This window comes from Sarcophilus harrisii, chromosome 5 (assembly GCF_902635505.1).
Source record: "Sarcophilus harrisii chromosome 5, mSarHar1.11, whole genome shotgun sequence".
Lineage (NCBI taxonomy): Eukaryota > Metazoa > Chordata > Mammalia > Dasyuromorphia > Dasyuridae > Sarcophilus > Sarcophilus harrisii.
Window position 1 is genome coordinate 274,211,572 of NC_045430.1, and position 23,317 is coordinate 274,234,888.

Here is a 23,317-nt window from a genome sequence, read left to right on the forward strand (position 1 = left end):
TTGCTGCACAAGAAAAATCAAACCAAACAGGAGGGGAAAAAAAGAGAAAGAAAGCAAAATGTAATTGAACAACAACAGAAAGAGTGAAAATGCTATGTTGTGATCCACACTCAGTTCCCACAGCTCTCTCTCTGGGTGCAGATGGCTTTCTCCATCACAAGGTCATTGGAACTGGTCTGGATCATCTTATTGTTGAAAAGAACCACTAGAATTGATCATCTATAATCTTGCCAATGCTAAGTACAATGATCTCCTGGTTCTGTTCACATCACTCAGCATCAGTTCGCTTAAGTCTCTCCAGCTTCTCTGAAATCATCCTGTTGGTCACAGAACAATAATATTCATAACATTCCTATGTCATAATTTATTCAGCCATTCTGCAATTGATGGGCATCCACTCAGTGTCCAGTTCCTTGCCCCCACAAAAAGGGCTGCCATAGACATTTTTGCCCACATGGGTCCCTTTCCCTCCTTTAAGATCTCTTTGGGATACAGGCCCAGTAGAGACACCGCTGGATGAAAGGGGATGCCCAGTTTGATAACTCATTGGGCATAATTCCAAATTGCTCTCCAGAATAGTTGGATCCAGAACATCATTTCTTGGGGGAAAGGACTGTGTTTATCTCCCTTCTGGGTCACACATGATGATTTCACCTGTGATTTCAAATCCACAAGCATTTAGGAAGCACCTACTTTGCCCCAGGCACTTTGGATGCAAAGAAAGGCAAAACCAGTTCCTTCCCTCAAGGATTCCATTTTAATGGGAGAGTCAACATGTAAGAAACTAGGTAAATGGAAGACGGAGGTAAATTTCATTGGTGTGAGGAGCTTCCAGTGTGGAGATTCTTTCCATTGATAGAAATCTGCAAAGTGAAATGGACGGACATGAGATAGACAGCCCAGACCAGATTATTTAATTTAAAGCATCCTTTATTGACTGGCCTGCCAGTGACTGACCCACTAGGACAGGCTAGCAGAGATCAGCCCCAAACCTTTAGTGAGGTACACTTTTAAGCACGTTTCCTACATCCTGGTCCAGCCGTGGGTTACAAATTTCGGAAATCACTGACACAGTTTCTCATTTATAATGGAGAAATGTCTGGATGGGAGTGAGCACACAATGGAACCTGTCGACATGTTTTGCAATGATGTCCTGACTCTGTCAGGAACATACTTCTCGGAAAGTCTAGGACTTCAACCTTTTTTCGGAAAATCTAGGGTCTCAGAACCGGGGGATGGGGCCCAGTCTGAACATAGCACTTCCCTTAATTTAGTTTGAGCAACATTTTCCTATAAGCCTGAGGCCCCTTGACCCAGGGATGAGGGGGCCAGTCTTTTGTCCATTTCACAAAGAACCTGCAAGTTAAGGTCCCAGAGTTTCACCTGGGGCCACATTGCAGTGATGTTCTTCCTAGATTAAAGCTTCCATTTCTCTTTCCCTGACACTAGACTGAGAGAGAGCTAGGGTGCCAGGAGGGGCAGGTAGACAGTGCCAATTTATTACTCTATTGATGATCTTGCTTGGCAAATAAGACTAGGCTTGGGGAGTGAGAGAGGTCAATTAAATGGTCTTTGACCCAGAGATTCCACTGATGGATATGGACTACTTCAGAAGTCAAAGTCAGACAGAATGGCCCCAGAGAAACAACTATCTCCCGTAGCAGTTTTCCAGTGGGTGTTGGGAGGACAACTGTAGAGTCCAGAGCATTCTGAAGTCAGAGTCCCAGGTCCACTGGCGCCAGCAGCGGGAGCTACAGCTGCCCCTTGTCTCTTGACGGCTGCAGCTGCTGTTCTCTCTCCTATTACTTCGGCCACCAGTGCTGTGCCTTCTCCCAAGCTCTTCTGGGGCCAGTGTGACACTCTCTCCTTTTCTTGGGGATGAGAAGAGCCCAGGCTGGGGGCAATGTATGTACAGGAGGCATTTCTTCTTCCTGAGCTAGTCTCGATTTCTGCACCCACGAACCAACCCTGCTGCACCCCAGGATTGCGATGAGATCTCTGTGTTGATGGTTCAGAGGCTGTGAGGAATGGATCAGGAAATATAAGGAATGGCTGCCTGGGAACTAGGTATCGACCCACACTTAACACCGTACACCAAGATAAGGTCAAAATGGGTTCATGATCTAGGCATAAAAAATGAGATTATAAATAAATTAGAGGAACACAGGATAGTTTGCCTCTCAGACCTGTGGAAGAGGAAGGAATTTATGACCAAAGAAGAACTAGAAATACTGATCACAAAATAGGAAATTTTGATTCTATCAAACTGAAAAGTTTTTGTACAAACAAAACTAATGCAGACAAGATTAGAAGGGAAGCAATAAACTGGGAACACAGTTTTACATTCAAAGGTTCTGAGAAAAGCCTCATTTCCAAAATATATAGAGAATTGACTCTAATTTATAAGAAATCAAGCCATTCTCCAATTAATAAGTGGGCAAAGGATATGAACAGACAATTCTCAGATGAAGAAATTGAAGCTATTTCTAGCCATATGAAAAGATGCTCCAAGTCATTATTAATCAGAGAAATGCAAATTAAGACAATTCTGAGATACCACTACACACCTGTCAGACTGGCTAGAATGACAGGGAAAGATAATGTGGAATGTTGGAGGGGATGCGGGAAAACTGGGACATTGATGCATTGTTGGTGGAATTGTGAACACATCCAGCCATTCTGGAGAGCGATTTGGAACTATGCTCAAAAAGTTATCAAACTGTGCATACCCTTTGATCCAGCAGTGTTACTACTGGGCTTTAGTATCTCCCAAAGAGATCTTAAAGAAGGGAAAGGGACCTGTATGTGCAAAAATGTTTGTGGCAGCCCTCTTTGTATTGGCCAGAAACTGGAAACTGAGTGGATGCCCATCAGTTGGAGAATGGCTGAATAAATTGTGGTATATGAATATTATGGAATATTACTGTTCTGTTAGAAATGACCAGCAGGATGATTTCAGAAAGGCCTGGAGGGACTTACACGAACTGATGCTGAGTGAAATGAGCAGGACCAGGAGATCATTATATACTTCAACAACAATACTATATGATGACCAGTTCTGAGGGACGTGGCCCTCTCCAGCAATGAGATGAACCAAATCATTTCCAATGGAGCAGTAATGAACCGAACCAGCCTTGCCCAGAGAAAGAACTCTGGGAGATGACTATGAACTACTACATAGAATTCCCAATCCCTATATTTTTGCCCGCCTGCATTTTGGATTTCCTTCACAGGCTAATTGTGCACTATTTCAGAGTCTGATTCTTTTTGTACAGCAAAATAACGGTTTGTTCATGTACTTATTGTGTATCTAATTTATACTTTAACATATTTAACATGTACTGGTCATCCTGCCATCTGGGGGAGGGGGTGGGGGGAAGGAAGGGAAAAATTGGAACAAAAGTTTTGGCAGTTGTCGATGTTGTAAAATTACCCATGCATGTAACCTGCAAATAAAAAGCTATGGAAAAAAAAAAAGGAAAAGGAAAAAAAAGGCTGCCTGCCCCCAGCTACCTGAAGGGGATATAGCACATGGGGCTACCGCTCCACAGAACTCCCACTGGGCAGAGGCAAGGGGGAAGGAGAGTCTCAGAAGCAGGTCACAGCTGGGAAAACACTGTCCAGCTGGGCTACTCCCCTCGTGCTGAGGACCACTGAAGCTTGAAGTTACACTAAGATTTGGGGTCACCCTTTATTTCTTTGGGTTTCTATATTACTGAAAGCTATTTGAGGACAGAGACCTCCTAATTTGTGGTTTGCATCTGCACAGTTACTTACTAGGTCCTTTACCTCTAAAAATCCCTTCTGCCATTCAGACTTTTTGGGTTCAGGGTCACCCAGCTAGGAAGTGTTAAGTGTCTGAGGCCAGATTTGAACTCGGGTTCTCCTGACTTCAGGGCTGGCGCTGTATCCACTGCGCCCCCTAGTGGCCCCTGTTTAATGTATTATTAAATCGACATCCAAGCAGGAATTCTGAGAAAGAAAATCACAGTATATACAACGAGGTCCCAGAAACTGACCAACCTTGGGATCATTCCCCTCCTCCTTTCTCTGGGAATTAAACAAAGAGACCTTACTTTCCATAAGTATCTTAATCCTTTCTCCTAGAGAAGGATGGGTCCGGGAGTCGTCCTTAGATATGTCAAAGACCCACCCACACACTTCGGCCTCAGGCAGGCAAGACTTCAGTTCAAAGTTTGCAGTCACTGAACCATTTCCTTAAGAAAAGCCTTTTTTATTCTTTTGTTTTTTTGTCCCCCACTTTCAAAGCAGCTTTTTTAAGGGCTTGGAAATGGACTTTTTAGAGGAAAGACTATTTTTAATAGTTTTAGTTTCACCAAAAAGTTTTAAATATATATGTGCCATATATATTTTGCTTATTCTTTTCATTTATTTGTATGTATCTTATATTTATATACCAATATGTATTTGTATCTCCCTATCAATTATCTATGCTACCCTGAAGGAGTTTACAAGGATGACTATAGACAAAGTAATCTAAAGCAATTTCCAGAAGGAGGGACCACTATAGAGTGGGGAGATCAGGGTGGACACCTTTAGGAAGTGCCCCCTGAGCTTACTTTGAAGGGAACCATGGAGCTAGGGTAGCTCAATAGTTGGGTGGAGCTACTGGCTTTGAAGTCAGGGAAACCAGATACTAGATGTGTGGCCTTGCACAACTCATTTCATCTGGTTTGCCTCAGTTTCCTCAGCTGTAAAATGGGCAAGCCACTCCAGCGTCTTCCCCCCCCCCCCCCAAAAGGGTCATGAAGAGCCAAACTGAATGACAACCAGAGATTCTATGAGGACAGTGTGAGGAAACAAGGGCATTCGGGACACCCAGGACCACCTGGGGGGGGGGGGGGGCTGGGAACGGACTGCTGGGAACGAGAGCATTCATTAAACGCCTATTTTCCAAGCACTGAGGCACAGGGGAGAGGATGGAGCGCAGAGGGCGATCAGTGAAATGAAATAAGCCTGGAAAGTTCGAACGGCTGGAGCCGATTGCACAAGACCTCAGAAAGGCGGCCCTGCTTCCGCTCTGTTTCTGTTGGGACTTCGCCGGGCTTGGAACTTCCCACCTGCCCCTTCGGTCTCCCCTCCCTGGGCCGCTGGCTCCACCCCCGCGCGGCCCGGGAATCGTCAAAGCGCTCCCGCTCCGATCTCTAACGGCCGGTCCTGAGTAAGTGGCTCTCCTTCCGAGCCTCAGTTTCCTCCTCTGTAAAATGGATGTTGCCACGAGAACATCCACCTTGCAGGGCTATTGCGGGTTAGGATCGAGCGAGAGAACCCATGCGAGGCGCCGCACGGTTTCTAAGGCTCTGTGTGCATATCGGCCGTCTCTGTGCCCCGTCACCTCCCTGGCTCATGCATGTATTGGTGTAGAGACCCCTGGCCCCCCACAGCCGCCGCAGCCGGCTCCCCCCAGTCTGCCCGCCACATCTGGCCCATTACTCTTCCTAAACCGTTGTTGGATCGCCTGGTTCCCAGCTCGAAGCCCTCTGGCCTTCTCACCCCCGTCCTTGGCCTGTTTGCTCGGGGCCATTCCGTCGGGGAAAGCGTTAAGGCCGCCTCTGGCGCGGGGAAACCGAGGCCGGGACTGGAGGCCCGATCTCCCGACTCCTGCGTGCGTAACCCGCGGGAGGCTGGGCCCCGAGCAGCCCCTCCGCCCAGAGGCACCAGGAAGGTCCGGGAGAACTTCTCGGGGAGCCGGTGCCTCGGCTCCTCCTGCGCAAATAGGAGGCCCGGCCCTTCCTCGCGGGGCCGCGTCCTTCAGAGCCGGGACCCCCGCGCGCCGCGTCCCGAGCCCCTCCTCCGGCCCGCCCCGCCCCCGCCCAGCTGTGCTCCGGCCCCTCCAGCCGCTGGGCGGGGGCAACGTTTCCCGCCCCGCCCGACACGCCCACCACGCCCCGTTGGGCCGCTACATAAAGGGGTGGCTCGCAGGCCCCGCGGAGAGCTCCGTCCTCCTCCCACGAGTAGCCCGATTCCCGCGGCCTGAGCCTGGAAAGAGAACCGGTGCGAAGTCGGGGTCCCGCAGGGAGCATCTCCTCCATCTCCTCCTCCTCCTCCTCCTCCCCATCTCCTCCTCCTCCTCCTCCTCCTCCTCCTCCTCCTCCCTCCCTCCTCCTCCTCCTCCTCCTCCTCCTCCTCCCCTCCTCCTCCTCCTCCTCCTCCTCCTCCTCCTCTCCCTCCCCTCCCTCCTCCTCCTCCTCCTCTCCTCCTCCTCTCCTCCTCCCTCCTCCTCCTCCCCTCCTCCCCGGGCCCCCTTTCTTTCTGTCCCCGGGCAGCACCAGGCTCCCCGGACCAAGCAGCCCACGCTCCCCCCTCCTTCTGGGCCCCTGCGTCGGCACCGCTCCCCCCCATAAGTCCCCGCGCCCCCGCCCCGGCTCCTGCCCCTCCGGGGAGAGCGGTCCTTGCGCGAGTCGGGACTTCCCCGTGCTCTCCTCGCCTGCCTCGAATCTGGTTGGAGGCCTGGGAAGGGAAGGGGAAAGTGGGGAAGTGGGGAAGTCCTGCCCCGGGCTCAGGAAGTCCCGCAGCCTAGCGGGGTCCGGGGTGACTAAAGTGCTAGGCTGGGCCCCGGAACTGCCCCGGGCGGGGACCGAGTCCCTTGTGGAGCATCTTTCGGGCTGGGCCCTGGGTTAAGCCCTTCGGGATGTTTAAAAGAGGCGAAATATCTGTCTAGCCAGTCAGGGGTCCTCACACTTTTCTCTGTCCCTCAGACTGTGGGAGGCCGAACTATGGTGAAAACATTTATGGGCCTTTAAATAAAGAAATCTCATAGCCCTGGGGGAGGGAGATAAACGTCCTCAGCTGCCGCGTCTGGCCCGCGGGCCGTAGTTAGAGGACCCCTGGACTTGGCCCAGTGCCTGATACACAGTAGGTGCCTAATAAATGCTCCTTGGCTTCCGAGGACCTCCTCCGAACCTTCCCTTGACTCCTGGCCCTTCAGTCGGCTCTTTCCTGCTCCATCCAGGCCGGATTGGGGGGCTTGGCCCGCTTACAGCAGGCTCACTTTTGCCGGGGCCGGCCCCCCCCAAGATGAGGCTGTCTGAGCCTTTGGCTTTCCTTCTGGTTCTGAAGGAGCGGCCGCTAGTCTGGGAGTCAAAGGGTGGGGTTAGGACCGAGCTGTCACTTCAAGCCATTGGCTTCTTTGCAAATTGAAGGCTTTGGTCAGTGGGGCAGTAAACCTTTAACAAGCACCTACTATGTGCCAGCCTGTGTGCTAAGCTTGAGATTCAAAGGGAGGCAAAAAAGCCCCTTAAGGAGCTCCCCGTCTTACAGGGTAGTCAACGTTGTAAGCAACTGTATGCAGGCAAGCTCCAAGCCGGATAAGCTGGAGAACATCAGCACAGGGAGGCCGGAGATTTAGGGGGTACAGGTGACCGGTGGGTGTAGCAGGATTGAGCCCAGACCTCTGACTTCTCAGGTCAGAACCCCGGACTTCCTAATGTTATTGTACAAGGAGGAAAACTGAGGCAGCAGAACCCGGTGTTAATGATCAGAAAAGGGACTGAGAGTTAGAGCTCCGGATTTGGAGTCTGGATCCTAATCAGAATCTCTGCTCGGCCCTAAACCTATTGTTGTCACTTCTTGGCTCCGTGATCCAGAACTGAGGGTTGGTCTGGGTAGGTGAGCACCCTGCGAGTGATCTGTAGGAAGGTGGAGTTCAGAGGCCATCTAGTCCCTCGCTCTCCATTTTAGAACGGAATCTTGGTTCCAGGGCTCTCTTCTTGTAGTTTGGGCTCTCTCCTTATTGGTGGAAACGTTGAGGTGAAGGACACCCCAACAAAGTTAGGGTCCCTAGGCCGGTGTCGCAGGTATGGCGAAAGAATTTGCAAGCTCTGTTTGTCTCCAAGTTAAGGGGCAAAAATTTATGAAGTTACAAAATGGATTAGCAAAGAACCTGGAGCAAGAAGACACTTATAGGGGAAGGATGGAGGGATCTGGTGTTCTATGTCACTGATAGGCTAACTTTTATTATGTCGCTCAGTATTGAATTTTACGGTTCAGAGGTGGGAATGGAAGGGTACCCCCCATTAGTCTCGGACACCCCATTATCACAGACCAACAGATTGAGATCCCACCTGGTGTTATCTGGAATTGTGGCCTGGTAGCCTCAATGCTGCTTCCACACTTCCCCTAGAAGCCATATCCCATCAGAGATGAACCCCTCCCAGAGAAGGAAACTGAGGCTGCCGAGATAGAAACAGCAGAACTGGAGTCCTTTGATGTCCAGTTCAGGATTTTGTGGTCAAAATCTGTGATCCTGCTGTTGCTTTTTAAACATTTCTTCCCACTTCTAGATCTGTGATCTTGTGATAGACCATACCCTTGACCTCTCTGAGCCTCAATTCTCCCTAGCAGGTTGGGCTAGAAGGACCCTCCTTCCAGTCCCAAGTCCTGTGATCTGCCTGGGGCTGCAGCTCCCGCCTCAGTGTCTCCAGCCTGAGACTGGACTTTCTTTGAGAAGTTTCCAGGGTTCTCTTCTGTGAGCCAGAGCACTCCCAGGGTCCTCCCGCTTTTGAATTCTTGTGATCCCTGCTGAGGATCCTTTCTGCTGTCTCCCTTCAACTCCTGCCTCTAGCTGACTTCTGGATTTCAGGAATCATTTTGTTTTTACTCTATGGTTTTTGGTTTATTCCAGACCAATCGAGGGCTGTCCCCAACTTCTTATTTTCCCATTAAAAATGGACTTGGGGTAGCAAGCTCTTCTCCAGATCCCACAGTAGAAATGTTGGAGCTAGCAGGAGGATGGGATGGTGACTTTGGGATGCAGCTCTCCATTCACCATGTTGCCTTTGACTTGCCCTCCAGAGAACTGGAAAAGGCTGCCTGCCATGGGGTCCTAGGTCTCGAGCTGGAAGGGACCTTTAAGGCCATCCAGTCCCTCCCCAACCCCATTTTACAGAGGAAGGAACCGATCCAGCCCAAGGCCACATAGCAAGTAAATACCAGAGCTGGGAGTTGGACCCCACGCCCGCTACCCCTAGATTTGGCTCCGAGGCTGTCCCATGCTCCTTTGCTCCTCCAGTGCACTAGCCATCGCCTACAATCCCAAATGTACGGCAGATTTTAGTTTTCAAAGGGTCTTCCCTGGAACACCAATAGCACACGTCTCTACCGAGACCTAGAGCCGTGGGTAATGGCTAAGGAGGTGAGAGACTGGGCCACGATCTGCAGAGTGGGAATGGTTCGAATTTCTTACCGTTCTTCCCCTGGTTGGTGTAAGGAAGCCCTCTTATAATGGGGTCATTATAGAGCTGTAGATTGAGAGATGGAAATGGGGGACTCATGGATGTCTCTGAGTCCAAGCCCCACATTCTAGCCGAGGAACGGCGGCTTAGGGGTCCAGCCACTGGGGCAGGGAAGAGGTCGCAACTGGACCCAGAGTTTTCGGTCTGCAAGGCCAGCTTTCTTGGCTCCCTCTCATACACAGGGCTTGACTGGTAAATGTGAACTGTTATTATAAATGGGGAAACCGAGGCAGCAGACAGTAGTAGAAGCACAGTGTAGACTAAAAGATAGGAAGCTGGTGTAGATGGCGGGCCCGAGTTCAAATCCTGGGTTTTCCCCTTATTACTTCTGTGACCTGACATTTCCTGAGCTATAAAATGAAGGGGAAGGTTGAGCTCGAGGACTCGTGGTCCTTCTGACACAAAATCCGTGGTCCTGGACTTGTTGCTAAGAACCAGTGGGACCTGGAACAGCCCTAGCCGATTTCCTTATCGGTCAGATCAGGACCAAAAGTCCTTTCAGCTCTCAACCTCAGACAGCATTTGGTTTAGGAGGTGATTTCCTCATTGCCGCCTGATGATGCGTGTTGTCCTGTACGTTTGGCCCATTCCAAACTAACATGACATAGTTGCTTTCTCCCAAAGTTGACATGGCTCCTAATTTACCTTCTTTTGATTTGGAATTATTCCCAATTATTTGGCTCTACTGACTACTCTTCTTATTTTCTGAATCAATAAACATTTATTAAGTACCCACTATATGCCGGGCACTGTTCGAAGTAACAAGCATGTACTGATTATCCATTGTGTTCTGGGTACTCTACCAAGTCAGCAAGTATTTATTAAGTACCTACTGTATGCCAGGCACTTAGTGCTGGGGATACAACGATAAAGTAAAATGAAATGATCCTTGCCTTAATTGAACTTATATTTTATATATAACTTATATTTTATTGGAAAGTTCTCAGGAAAGCAAAGTTAATATAGTATCAGATGTTCCCCTTTTGGTAGAAAGAAACCATGCTAAATGTAAGTGTCCAAAGCCAGATCATCCTGATGCCTCTGACTTGGGGTAGGGAGACAATTGGGAAGCCATGGAATTAGCCCAGAGATCCGTCTAAGGGCCTAGACTAGAGTAGTGATTGTCTGACTACAGAGAAGAGGATCGATATAAAAGATCCAGTGCAGGCAGAAACCACAAGACTTGGCAACAAGTCTGCTCTGCAAGGTGAGAGAGAGTGAGCATGGAGCCTGGGAGGATGGCAATGCCCTTGACTCTATCCTGGCCAGATTCACCGAAAGCAAATTAACTGTTCTCAAAAGTAAAATCAAAATATTGAATCTGGTTTGCATTTCTGTCCTCCAATCTTCCTCCTTCCCCCTTCAGGGAGTTACTGAATCATTTCTTTGAACTTTGAGCTCAAACCATGTTGGAGGGATAAGGGGAGAGTTGATTTTGAATGGCAAAGCTCATTGGGGTTTCCCAAAGCTAATCTAATCTGAACACATTTCAATAACAGTCGGATTTGATGATTTTTTTTTTCAATCCTTCCTCATTTTACAAATGAGGAAACTGAGACCCAGACAGGTCATGTCATAGTCTGAATTCAGATAGCGACACAGTGGGAATTCAAGCTCTAGCTTTGTACATCATACCATGGTGTCTTCCCTCCAGGATTGGGGTGAGGGGAAGGCAGATTTTCTAAAAAGAAGGTGTAAAGCCTCATTTTTTGCAGCTACTGAAAATGACCTCTTGGGAATGGAAAGGGCAATTGGGGACACTGGTTCCCTCAGCCTGAGGCTGTATGATTTATACTTGTTCCAAGGTCCCCCGTATGAGGACAAAAAACCCAAAAGATGACTCTTCAAAACCTCAAGAGACAAGGTTGTGTGGGGGAAAGGGCTTTGGCAATTGAGAGATTCCAGTTTCCTTTGAAGAGAAAATTTCTTTTGTCAAATGAGGAAATCATGCTTCCCTTCCCCTTCTTGGGTCGGGCTGTGCTTGCAACACTCTCATTCAGACTTGCTCACCTTCCTTCCAAGAAGAGAAGGGAATGTCTTGTCCCTTCTCCCTTGCCCCCCAAGAAGCAGAGAAACTAAGGCTCAGAGTCGATCAGTCAGTGACAGAATGGGCTGGAACCCAGAGTTCCAACCTAGTGGTGTTCTGGCTCAGAATCGTGGTGGACCTCTCTGGATCAGAAGCTCTAGAACTTCTGGCCCTACGTGGCCTAGGGCAGGAGAAGGTTGGATGACTTGCCAGTACGTGTCACAGGCTGAACTTGAACGCAGTCCTCGATCCCAAAACTTGTTCTCTACCAGTATCGGCACGCTGCTGCCACCCTTCAGGCCCCCTCACTCCCTGCACCCATAGCGAAATAATGGTGTTGTCCAATGGATCTCAATCTCAGCGGTCATTTCTAGTACTTATAGGGGGATTCTGTCAGCAATCAGCAGCCCCCTCCATTTTGGAGAACTCCTCTTTTTAGGAATGTTCTCCTTATGCCAAGCCTAAGAATGCTTTTTTGTGCCCTCCCCTCTTGGGGAACCTTATTGGTTCTGCCCTCCAGGGCCAGGCTGCTCAAGGCTGCTCCTTCTCCGTGACAGCCCTTCAGGTGCTGGGGATATTTTTTTTTTCCTTTAAGATAAACATCCCCAGGTCCTTGGTCCAAGCCTCTGGGAGCATGGCGGCCCATCTGTCATGGTTGCCCTTTTCTCGCAGGCTCCATTTTGCCAATGCCCCTTCTAAGACGTGGTGCTCGGAAGCCGGAGTTGGGGCTGCAAATCCAGTGACCATATGGCCTTTAGAAAGAACAACAAAAACTCCAAGGACCTACTGTGCGCTGCGCTCTGGGCTGGGTCCCAAGGGAGGTGCAAAGATCATCAAGAGGTTGCCTCTGGTCTCAGTGAGGGATGTGTATATGCTTGTCATTTCTCGGTGGAGCAAGAGCCCCCCCATTACCTCCTGAGCTGGAGATTTTATATGGCTGAGAAAGATATGTATGTACACACATGCACATGTGACATACATGTGTACACACATAGCACATGCATGCATATTTAAAAGCGCATGTGAAAATTTCTACCGGATTTTGCACCATCTCTTTCTTCCCCCTTTCCTTTCCTTTCCCCCCCTTTCCCTCTCCCCTTCTTTTCTCTTTTTTTTCCCCCTCTCTCCCTCCTAAAGTCTTAATCAGAAAGTACCTTCCTCTCTCTTGGGATAATAACTCATAAGAACCGACTCCTTTGACCCTATGTGGCCGGGAAAAGGCAGCGGCACATTAGGGAGAAATAACAGTTCAATTCAGAGGAGAAAGAGTGATGAGGAAAGAGCAATTTCCTTTGATCCCTCGGTTCGCTCTCTGGCATCCATCCAGTTTGAGTGATTTTGGCAGTTTGTGTGATACCAAAGGCGGGGGAGAATGTTGTGTGGCGTGAGCTGTGGCCGGGGTAAGCTCCTGAGAGGATGCTGGGAAACTCTCTGCTCTCTGTTTCTCTGTCTGCCGATGACAAGAGGGTTTCTCCTTCTAGGCGAGTCCTTGGGATGTTCGCCAAGGCCACCAGGAATTTTCTGAGAGACACTGACCCAGGAGGGGACCTGATCCCCGTGTCGAGCCTGAATGACTCGGACACGTTGCAGCTTCTGAGTCTGGTGGTGAAGAAGAAGAAGTTTTGGTGCTGGCAGAGACCCAAGTATCAGTTTTTATCAGTCACCATCAATGACATCCTGACCAAAGATCAATTTCTGAACCCAGGTAAGGCACCTGCCGGCTGCTCTCCGGGTCCTTGGCCCCCGGTGCAGGGATGGGGACTTTCCTAGGGGAGAGGTCGAGGTCCAGAGGGAAGGGAAGGGAAGGGAAGGGAAGGGCTTCCTCCAGCAGCCGACAGCCTCGTCCCTGTAGCATTTGGAAAGGGCGCCAGCAACGGAAGCCCCAAGAAAGGGCCTATCCCTGCTATGTTCTGTGCTGGGCCCCAAGGGAGCTGCATGAAGGATGGGAGTCATTGCTCGGGAAGCAAGAGCCCTGATGTTGCCTCCTGAGCTGGGGGCTAATAGTGCTGGGGAGTGGATATGTGTGTACACACACATACACGTGAACATAGCATGTGCTGATTTACATTCAATCTCCATAGTTTTTTTTTTTTTCCTGCATAAAAGTACACACACACACACACACTCTCTTATTTAATACCATGTCTGTGACTGGAAATCACAGTGGGCCCTTTCCAAGTGGGCCCTTGGAAAGAAGAACTGACTTGGAAAGCCATAGGGAACAAAAGGGAAGTGGGAGGGAGGCAGGATGGCCCCGTGTCATTGGGACTGGATCTGCGCTTGGTAACCCCGGGGGTTCCGATCCGTCCCTGACGCTTCCTGGGCTCCCTTGGCCCAGGAGACGTCCAGGGAGGCAGTTTAGACATTGGACTCTGGATGTCGAAGGGGGCGGCTCGGCTCCTTGCTGCATGTTCCTTAGAGCCAGGAGTGTGAGGTTCTCCATCGAGCATGAACGGGACCTGGTCCTGTGCCTCTGAGTGTCTTCCACCCAGTAGATTGGCTCCCGCCTCATATTTCCTGCAGATGTGTTCATCGTACTTTAAAGCAGGGGGCCAGGCGTGAGAAAAGACAGTCCCTGCTCCCAAGGAGCCTGCTCTGGGCTCTGGGATAAATTGGACGTGGCCTTAGAATGATGGAGGACATGGATGCCAGAGGTGGGGCTCTCTCCTCTGGGCCATCCTACCTCTCTCTAATTTTTTTATGATGCAGTAAGAGTCACAGAATCAAAAAGCTGGTTGGTGGGGGGGGGGGTGGACTTGAATGATTTAGATCAGATGACCCTCATTTTACAGAAAGGAAAACTGAGGCCCAAAGCAGGGAAGGAATTTGCCTAAGATGAGACGGCTAGAAAGAGGCCAAATTGGGATCTGAATCCAGATCCTTTGGTTTCGTGTATGGCTAGGGGGCTCAGTGGATAGAACATTAGGCCTAGAGTTAGAAGGATCTGAGTTTAAATACGAACTCAGACACTTACTGTGAACTCTTAGGCAAGTCACCTCACCCTGTCTGCCTCTGTTTCCTCATCTGTACAATGAGCTGGAGAAGGAAATGGCCAACCCCTCCACTATCTCTGCCCAGAAAATTCCAGAGGGATGATGAAGAGCCAGATATGAACAACCACCTCCATCTTTGGTGAAAGAGCACCCTCCCCACAAATCCTACCCCGCCTCTGCTCCTCCCTAAGTGACTTTGTCCCAGGAACATCTTCAGACAGTCTGATCCAGCTTGATAATCCTGAGATAGTGGAGATCCTCCCTCAGAGAATGAGAGGACGGGATGAGACCCAGAGAAGGAGGAGGGGGGCAGAGGGCTGTCCGGATGTGGGGGATGGGTCCTCAAAACACGGGACTGGGAGCCCGGGGATGATGTTGGCCCAGGATGAGGAGCACAGCTTTTTGCCAAGTTGTGAGGGTGAAGCCTCAGCAGGTCTCGAAGATGGGTAGAGATAAGAGATTCCCTGCCTGGGTGGAGATTGGGCAGAAATATATCTGTGAAGGCGTTCATCAGAGATGAGGTGTTTGTGAAGGCTTCACTCCCCCAGGGGGAGTCTGAACAGAGTGATGGGGAATCCGGGAATCGGGCCGACTGGATCCCTGCAGATTCGTCTTCAGTCGGCTCCATTGCACTCTCCCTGCTGCCAGATTCTGTTATTCTTCCCTAATGGACTCCTCTCCACAGTCTCTGTTTCAAATCGTTCTCTTTCCTTTGGTCTCTGCAGCTAACCTGGTGCTTTCCTCTCAGTCGAGTCCCTGGGCTCGGTGACTAAGAAAATCGGGGTCCTTTGCCAAGAGCTCTTTCTTCCTCCCCAGACCCCTTCCACCGTTATCTCCTTCCCTGCCTCCCAAGCAGAGGTGGCCCCTTTCTTGCCAAAGCCAAACCCTTCTGTGCATCTTAGATTCCGTCTCTTCCTGTCTCCTCGTGAGATTGTTCTTGCTATCGTCCCCAGTCTCTCCCCAAGCTCTTTCCCTGCTATTTACCAACATGTCTCCCCCCGACTCTCCCTTGTTCCATCCCCATACCTTCTCCCTTTTGTGGGTAAACTCCCCGAGGAGGTCATCTACACTCAGTGCCTCCATTTCCTCTCCCTCTCTTCTTGGTAATCTGACTTCCAGCCTCATTTTTTGTTTTAGCTTTTTATTTTCACAACATAAGCACAGACACTTTTCAGCATTCCCCCTTGCAAAGCCTTGCCTTCCAAGTGTTTTTTCTCCTTTTTCTCTCCCTTATCCTCTCCCTTAGTCCAATATGTGTTAATCATGTGCGATTCTTCCGTACAGACTCATTCTTCTTTCTCCTGCTCTCTCCAAAGTTACCAGCGCCAAATCCAGGGCCCTTTTCTCCATCCTCATCCTCCTGGATCTCTTGGTAGCCTCTGACACCGTCCATCTCCTCTCCTCCCTAGTGATGCTGCTCTCTCCTTGCTCTCCTGTCCTGACCGCCCCTCCCTCACCTTTGCTGAGTCGTTATGTTTGTGGCACATGCTATCCCAGCGTTTTACACACAGTAGGCCCTTTATCAATGCTCACTGACTGATTGGTAGAAGAGGCTCAGAGAGGACTGATTCCCCAAAGTAGGCAAGGCCAAGTGCTCAGACCCTGGAGGTTCCAGGGTTGTCTTATTGATAGCCTCCCCCGTTGCAGATTACTCCCCAGCAATCCCAGTGGGGTGGGTGAAGGAAGAATCGCTGAGCCCAGCTTGTTTGCCCCAGCCGGCAGGCATGGCTTTGAGTCCAGCCTTGAGCTTTTTCGAAGCTCCTCCTGCCTTCGGAAGAAGGGAGCGAGTTTTTAGACTGTCCTTCGGCGCCAGGGCACGCTTCCTCCACCTTCGCTTGAGCTCTGCTCGTCCTTTGCTTCCTTCCAGTTGTGGTTGAGTCGGACTTCGTGAAGTACGAAGGCAAGTTCGAAGATGTTGTGAAGGGCACCGTGGAGACCGCGCTGGGGAGGCTCACCCTGAACGCCGGAGGCTTGGGCTTGGTGGAGAGCCAGTCCTCCTTTGGGACGCTGCGGAAGCAGGAGGTGGACCTGCAGCAGCTCATCAGGGAGGCCGCAGAGAGGTGGGTACGGAGAGCCCTTGCTGTCTGGCTGGGCGTCCCCAGATCCTGCGTGTGGGGGACCTTTCCTGGCTCGGTTTCCTCTTCTGCCAGTGGCGCCTGTGGGCTGATAGGATGGCAGCTGGTCCCTGCCGTGCCAAGTCTGCATTCGCCTAAAGGAAGCAATTTTGGAATTGCTGAAATCTAAGAGCATTCGTTTTGATTGTTTTCCGTCTAGTTCACTCTTTATCAGAGCAGGACTTTACTGTGTCTGAGAAGTGGCCGCTCATTCAGCCTTTGATTGGAGATATCTCGTGATGGGGAGCTCACTACCTGTAGTCTGTTCTATTCGTGTTTTCCTAGTTGTCCAGAAGCCTCTCAGTAGCTTCCTCCTGCCCTTGGGCATCCAGGATGCATCGGCTCCCACTTCCCCATGACTTAGTGTGTCAGTTCTTGTGTGTGCACTTTGCGACTTCTAAATGCCCCATGTTTCTCTAGCTGATCTCGGGCCTTTTTCACCCTGGAGGCCCTCACCTTTCTGTTCTCCCAAGCACCTTTTTCAGACTTGGACACTCTCATCCATCTAGCCCTAAGCCTGAAGGCACGTTGCTAGACCAAAAGCTCCTGCCTGTGGGGAGCTTGTATTCTACTGGAAGAGGCAACACTACTGCTGCCAATAAAGAAGGTCTCTCCTTTGGGAGAGGGGCCGGGGAAGCAGTGGGTGAGGTGGGGGCAGCCTCATGCAGGAGGCAGCGCTTGGGGAGAATTGAAGAGGCAATGTTGGGGAGGGGATGGAGTGTGGGTAAGACCCAGAGTAAACCTGCTCGCCTGTGGCCGGGATGTCCTATACAAGAAGCCCACCGAGGGCAACTGCTGCGTCCTGCCCGAGGGGGTAGAGGTGGGGGCAGCATTTTATCCTTGGGATAAATCTGAACCTAACAGCAGGGCCCGAGTGCTCAAACCTGTGTTTTAGGCTACATCCACTCGGCAGCTGGTTGTGCTGGACGATCTGATAGGGTCGGTGTAAGAGAGGTGCGTTGGGGTTCTAGGCTTCCACGAGCATGATATAATTGGGTAGAGAGCTGAACCTCCTGCTGGCACTTGGGAAAGCTCTAGCTGACATTCTGGTTAGAACAGGAGGATCTGTAGCTCCTTGTGGGGCTAAGCTGAGGAAGAAGGGGGGGACTTTATAGAAAATGGAAGTGGAAATTTGAACAGCTCTTTTCTCATGCTTTAAGGTAGGGGGAACAAAGGGCATCTTTTTATTATTATTATTTTTTAATAATAGCTTTTTATTTTCATAATATAGGCAATGATAGTTTTCAACATTCACCCTTACAAAACCTTGTGTTCCAAATTTTTTTCTCCCTCCCTTTTCCCCACCTCCTTCCCTAGACAGCAAGTAATCCGATATATGGTAAACATGTGCAATTCCTTACGTATTTCCACAAGTATCGGGCTGGATAAGAAAAATCGGAACAAAAAGGGAAAACAAATGAGAAAGAAAACAAACGAACAAAAAAAAGTGAAAATACTATGTTGTGATCCGCTTTCAATCCCCATAATCCTCTCTCTGGGTGCAAAGGGCTCTCTCCATCCCAAAATCTGTTGAAATTGCCTTGAATCACCTCATCGTTGAAAAGAGCCACATCTATCAGTTGATCCTCACACAATCTTATTTTTGTGTACAATGTCCTCCTGGTTCTGATCACGTCACTCGGCAGCAATTCATTTAAGTCTCTTTAGGCCTCTCTGAAATCATCCCACTGATCATTTAGAAGGCATCTTTTTTGTGTCACAACTCGGTTATAAAAAATCAGTAAAATGAGATATTTAGCTTAGATATTTCTGAGATTCCTGCTCGCCTTGGAAGAATCACTTAACCCCTCAAAGACTTGGTTTTCCCATCTGTAAAATGAGGGATTGGTCCTGAATGAGTACCAGAAGTCTCTTCTGACAGGATCCCATGATCCCATGATGATGGGGGAGGGGAGAGTGATACAGAGAAGAGTCTCTAAAGCCTTATCTTCAAAATAGTAGCCTGTATATGTGTGTATATAAAGGTGGATACCTTCGGTGTTTATATAATGCTTGACATTATCTTATTTAAGAATGAGTTTCAGGGATGAGAAAATGAAAACAATTGCCGGACAGCCCCATTTGTTTGTGCTTCTGTTAGGCGACTGAAACCAATGGCCAATGAGGCGACGGCCTCCCATCTGCAGGGTGGAGATGGTTCAGAGCAGGGCTTACCTCATTTCATGATGGGCCATAAATGCCTGCCTTCCCTCACCTCCCAGCTGCAGTCATTCAGCTTCTGAAGCATCTGTGGAGCTTGGAAAGCTAGCCCTGCTCCAAGGCTGCCCTTGACGCAGGTAATTAGTAACGTTTAAGTACAGCCTGTTCCCAAGGATTATTTTCCCCAGATCTTTTTATCCCAGGTAATTTAGATAAGACACTGTCCTCAAAATGTTCATTAGAATGGTGAGCTGAACCAACTGCCATTGCTCTCATGTTTTCCATCTGTGAAATGGGATTGGAGAGAAATAGCACTTGTATTGCCCACTCCCAGAGCCATTGGGAAGAACAGGCTTCATTGGCCCGCAGGCCCTCCAGAAGTAGGAGCTAGTAGGATCTTGGCAATTTGTTTGGCCATCCCCCAGTTGATGGGCATCCCCACAACTTTCATTTCTTTGCCACCACAAAGAAAACTGCCATAAATCATTAAACAGATATAGATCTTTTCCATTTTCCCTACTTATCTTGGGAAACAGACCTAGGAGTAGTAAAGGGGCAGTTTAATAATTCTTTGGACATAATTCCAAAGCCCTCCCCAAAATGGATCAGATCATGGATTCATCACGAATGAATGAAGGTTCTAATTTTTCCACATCCCCTCCAACATTTGTCACTTTCCCCTTCTTTCATTTTAACCAATTAGGTTATACAATGATATCTCAAGGTTGTTGTAATTTGTGTTTCTCTAATCAATAGTGATTTAGAGCATTATGAATATAAATTATTTTGTTGTCTTCATTGGAAAACTGCCTGTTCTTGTCAATTGGGAAAGGGCTCGCGTTCTTATAGATTTGGCAAACTTCATCGTATACTTGGGAAATAAGACCATTATCTGAGGAACTGCCTATAAAATATCTACCCCAATTTCTGCTTTCCTTTTGATCTTGGCTACTTTTGTTTGTTCAGAATCTTTTTAATTTAATGTAATCAAAATTATCCATTTGGCATCTCACAAAACTCTCTCTTGTTCATAAATTGTTTACCCATCCACTTCAAATTTTTACTTCAAATTTTCTTGTAATATCTCCCTTGCTATTTAGGTTTTGTATTCATTTTGACTTAGCTTGATAAATGGTGTAAAATATTGATCTATACTCAATTTTTGCCAGACTACTTTCCAGCTTTCCTGACAACTTTGACCAAATAATGAATTCTTATCCCCAAATAAGTGTCTTTATGCTTGTCAAACACTGGAATCATTTGCTATTGAGCCTATGTTCCTGATCTACCTTACTGGGTTTTTTTTAAGCCAGTTCCAGATGGTTTTGATAATTACTACTTTATAATATCAATTGAGATCTGGCACTGCTAAAACTCCTTTTTTTTTTTTTTTTTTACACCCCCCCCCCCCCCCTCCCCCCCCCCCCCCCCATTAGTTCCTCTGATCTAATCTTGCTTGTTAAGTAGCTTATGTTGGGCATAACTTAACCTTTTTTGGTGACTCAGGAGATGAGGGAGTTAACTGCGATTTCTATAGTGTTTCAAAGAAGGTAAAACTCCTTTTTTAGCTTTTTGTTTTCAAAATATATGGATAGATAGTTTTCAACATTTACTCTTTTATTGAAGGTTTTTATTTTCAAAACATGCATGGATAATTTTTCAACACTGATCCTTGCAAAGCCTTGTGTTACAAATTTTTTCTCCCTCCCTTTTTCCCCCATCCCCTCCCTTAGACAACAAGTAATCCAATATATATTAAACAGCTTTATCTTTATCTCTTTATCTGCTATTTCACCAACTCTGTGAGGTAGGGACTCCAGGGAGTAGCACTCCCAATTTACGAGTATAATGCCTAGAAAGGTGAGGTTACTTGCCCACCCAAGGTCACACAGCTAACAGATCTCAGAGTTGAGATTTGAATCCTTCCTTGCTTTGGATGCTACTGTAGATTGTGCAAGATTCTAGGCTTGGCCCTCCTTGTGTCCCTTCTTTAATCTCTGGTGAGCCTGGGAGCTGGACACTTTAAATGAGCTTTAAATGAGTAACTTGAGTTACTCCCTGACAAGTGATCCCTGACAAGTCTCTTGAGTTTCTCCAACACCTGGAAAATGGGTCTGAATGCATGGAGTCTATTATATAATTTGCCTATGAAGTTTACATCCAAACTGGGAAATAGAACTTTCCTGCATCAGCAGCTTGTCCTTCTGTAACCCTGGTTTGCTAATTTTGTCAAATATTGATGAAAATTGGATAAAGAGTAATTGTTTCTGCCATTTCCCATCGTTCAGCATTTTTGAGGGGAGTCTATATGGTGGAGTGGAATATGTCTCCCTTCACCCCCATCTAAATATTTCTGACCCTCCTCGCTCTGTTCTCCCATCATTCCCATTTTACACTTTATCTGACACTCGTGTCACCTGGAGCTTGGGCCTTATTCCTTCTGTAGAACTGGATTGCACTAGAAGGCATTGATGGTTCCCCCCCCCCACCCCCCCCAGCTCCAAACGTAGGATTCGCACGTTAACTCCAATTTGAAAAGCCTTTGAGTTTATAGAGGACTTTTCTCAGAAAAACCCCATCTGGGAAGCAGTATTGAGCCAGTAGGGAGCAAAGCAAAGAATACTGGAGACCGAGAAGGGACCAGAACTATTTTTTAAAATTTAAACATTTATGTTTTTTTCTTTTTTTTTCCTTTTCATCTGATTTTTCTTATACAACATGATAAATGTGCAAATATGTTTAGAAGATGTGCACATGTTTAAGCTGTATTGGATTGCTCGCTGTCTAGGGAAGGGGCTAGGAGGAACAGAGTGAAATAAATTTGGAACCCGGGATTCTGCAAGGGTGAAGATTGAAAATTATCTTTGCATGTATTTTGAAAATAAAAAAAACTATTATGAAAAATTAAACATTTATTTGTTTCTCCCTGTCTCCTCTACTGGGGGAATAAAGATAAACACAAGTCTTATGACAACCTATGTACTGAAACAAAGTCGCAGCATATGGAAACGAAAGCTTCGTTTGCTGTAGTGACTTTGCCTGGTAGGGACAGACAGGGTATGTGTTTCCTCACTGGATTTCTGGGCTCTCACCAGACTGTTGGGCCTGCCTGTGAGTCTGCCCGTGAGTCTGCTCGAGTCCCGGCAGGTCCGTGAGTCCGCTCGAGTCCGCGTCTGTCAGTCCCACTTCTCCCCCATAAATTACTGACACCGGGTGTTTGAAAGGAATGGAAGAGTGGAGCTGGGAGAAGGGCGCCATGGGTGGTCCCTGGAAAGGCGAGGAAAGGCAGGGACCCTCGGGTTTATCTAGAGCGATCTTATTCACAGATGAGGGAACTGAGACCCAGAGGAGAGACGCGGCTCTAAGATCACAGCGCTGACCCGAGGAGCCGGAGTGATCTCTGAGCTCCCAAGGGGCCAGATCCCCAAAGAAACTTGGATGTGAGGTGCCTTGGGCGCCCAGAAGGATTCTGGATGTGTTTTTTTCAGTGTTGGCCAGACTTGGATGGACCTTTTCTCTCTCTCTTTTATTTTATTTTTAGTCTTTTTTATTTACAAAACATGCACGGGTAATTTTTCAGCACTGACCCTTGCAAAACCTTCTGTTGGATGGACGTTGTCTTAAATCTTACAACCTCCAGAAGGAGGAACTGACGAGTCCGGAGGAATAGTGACAACCAAGCCTGACCACCTGGCTACCTCGAGAGCCCTGAAGAGTGACTAGTTAAATACCATGCACTTTAGTGTGGGTGGGTGGTTCAGGGGAGAAGGAGCTGGGCCTGGAGGTGGGTGGACCTGAGTTCGAATGCAGCCTCAGACTCCTCCTGGGCAAGTCCCAGAGCCCCCCTTTTCTTCCCACTAGTGGTTCTTTCAGTACGGCTGGGAGGAAAGTACTTGGCCAGTGAGAGCTGAGTGGGGGCTTTGTCTCGGGCCTTCCAGGCCCTGCCTATAAGATGTCACTGGCCGGGGTCAGCGCGTGGCCGCGAGGTCACCGAGCATCACATGCTGTGCCCTCGTGTGCCGTGTTTACCCCCGGGCCTGGGCATCGGTTTCCTTTGCTTTATTGCCTTCCCGGGCTGCAGCATCTCATAAACCCGGCCCGAGTGACTCCGGGGAAAAGGCTGGAAGTCCACACTTGCCAAGTGCTTTTCCTCTGCCCCTCCCGGGCCATTGTATGCCAAGGAGATAAGCTCCCTGCCTGGGAGAGGCCGTCCCTGCTCGGGAGAGGCCGTGCCTAACATGGCTAATAGGGAGGAATGTGTCTCTGGCACTGATCCCACCGCAGTCCGGTCAGAGGCTGCGAGAGGGGACTTTCCCCTTCACTGTGAAGGCTAAATCCCGGCCTGAGTCGCCTCCCTTGAGACGACCCTGGGGGTCAGCCAGTCCAGCCTTGTGGGCTGCCGCAGTCCCGCAGTGAGCCCGGCCTCGTTTGCAGACCCCCGTGGAGGAAGGACGCCCCCCCCCCCCCCAAGGTGCCCACTCTGGCACAGCGGCCGGGCATCGGGAGAACTTCCAGACCACAAGCCCCCGTCTGGCCTTTCTGAAGTTGTTCCTCCTTCGGCCCCGCTCGTCTTCCTCCTCGGGCCCGGGCTGCTGTGGAGCTCGGTCCCAAGCTCCCTTTGAACCAAGGGGTCCCTGGGATTTACAGACAAAGGGCAGCCTAGACAGAAGAACCAAAGCTCTTTTTTCAAATTTTTTTGCTCAGTCACGTCAGTCCCATCCAACTCTCTGTGACCCCATTTTGGGTTTTCTTGGCAAAGATATTGGAGCT

General features: G+C 48.9%; 1 protein-coding gene across 1 annotated transcript in view; it reads left to right on the plus strand.

The window, feature by feature from the left end:
• Positions 1–5,881: 5,881 nt before the first annotated feature.
• GSDME (gasdermin E) overlaps positions 5,882–23,317 on the plus strand; it is a 44,893-nt gene continuing 27,457 nt past the window's right edge. The window contains exons 1-3 of the mRNA XM_031940590.1: positions 5,882–6,015; positions 12,762–12,985; positions 16,141–16,333. Coding sequence (XP_031796450.1) covers positions 12,775–12,985; positions 16,141–16,333 — 404 coding nt within the window. The 5' untranslated portion in view covers positions 5,882–6,015; positions 12,762–12,774. The remainder of the gene's footprint in view (positions 6,016–12,761; positions 12,986–16,140; positions 16,334–23,317) is intronic.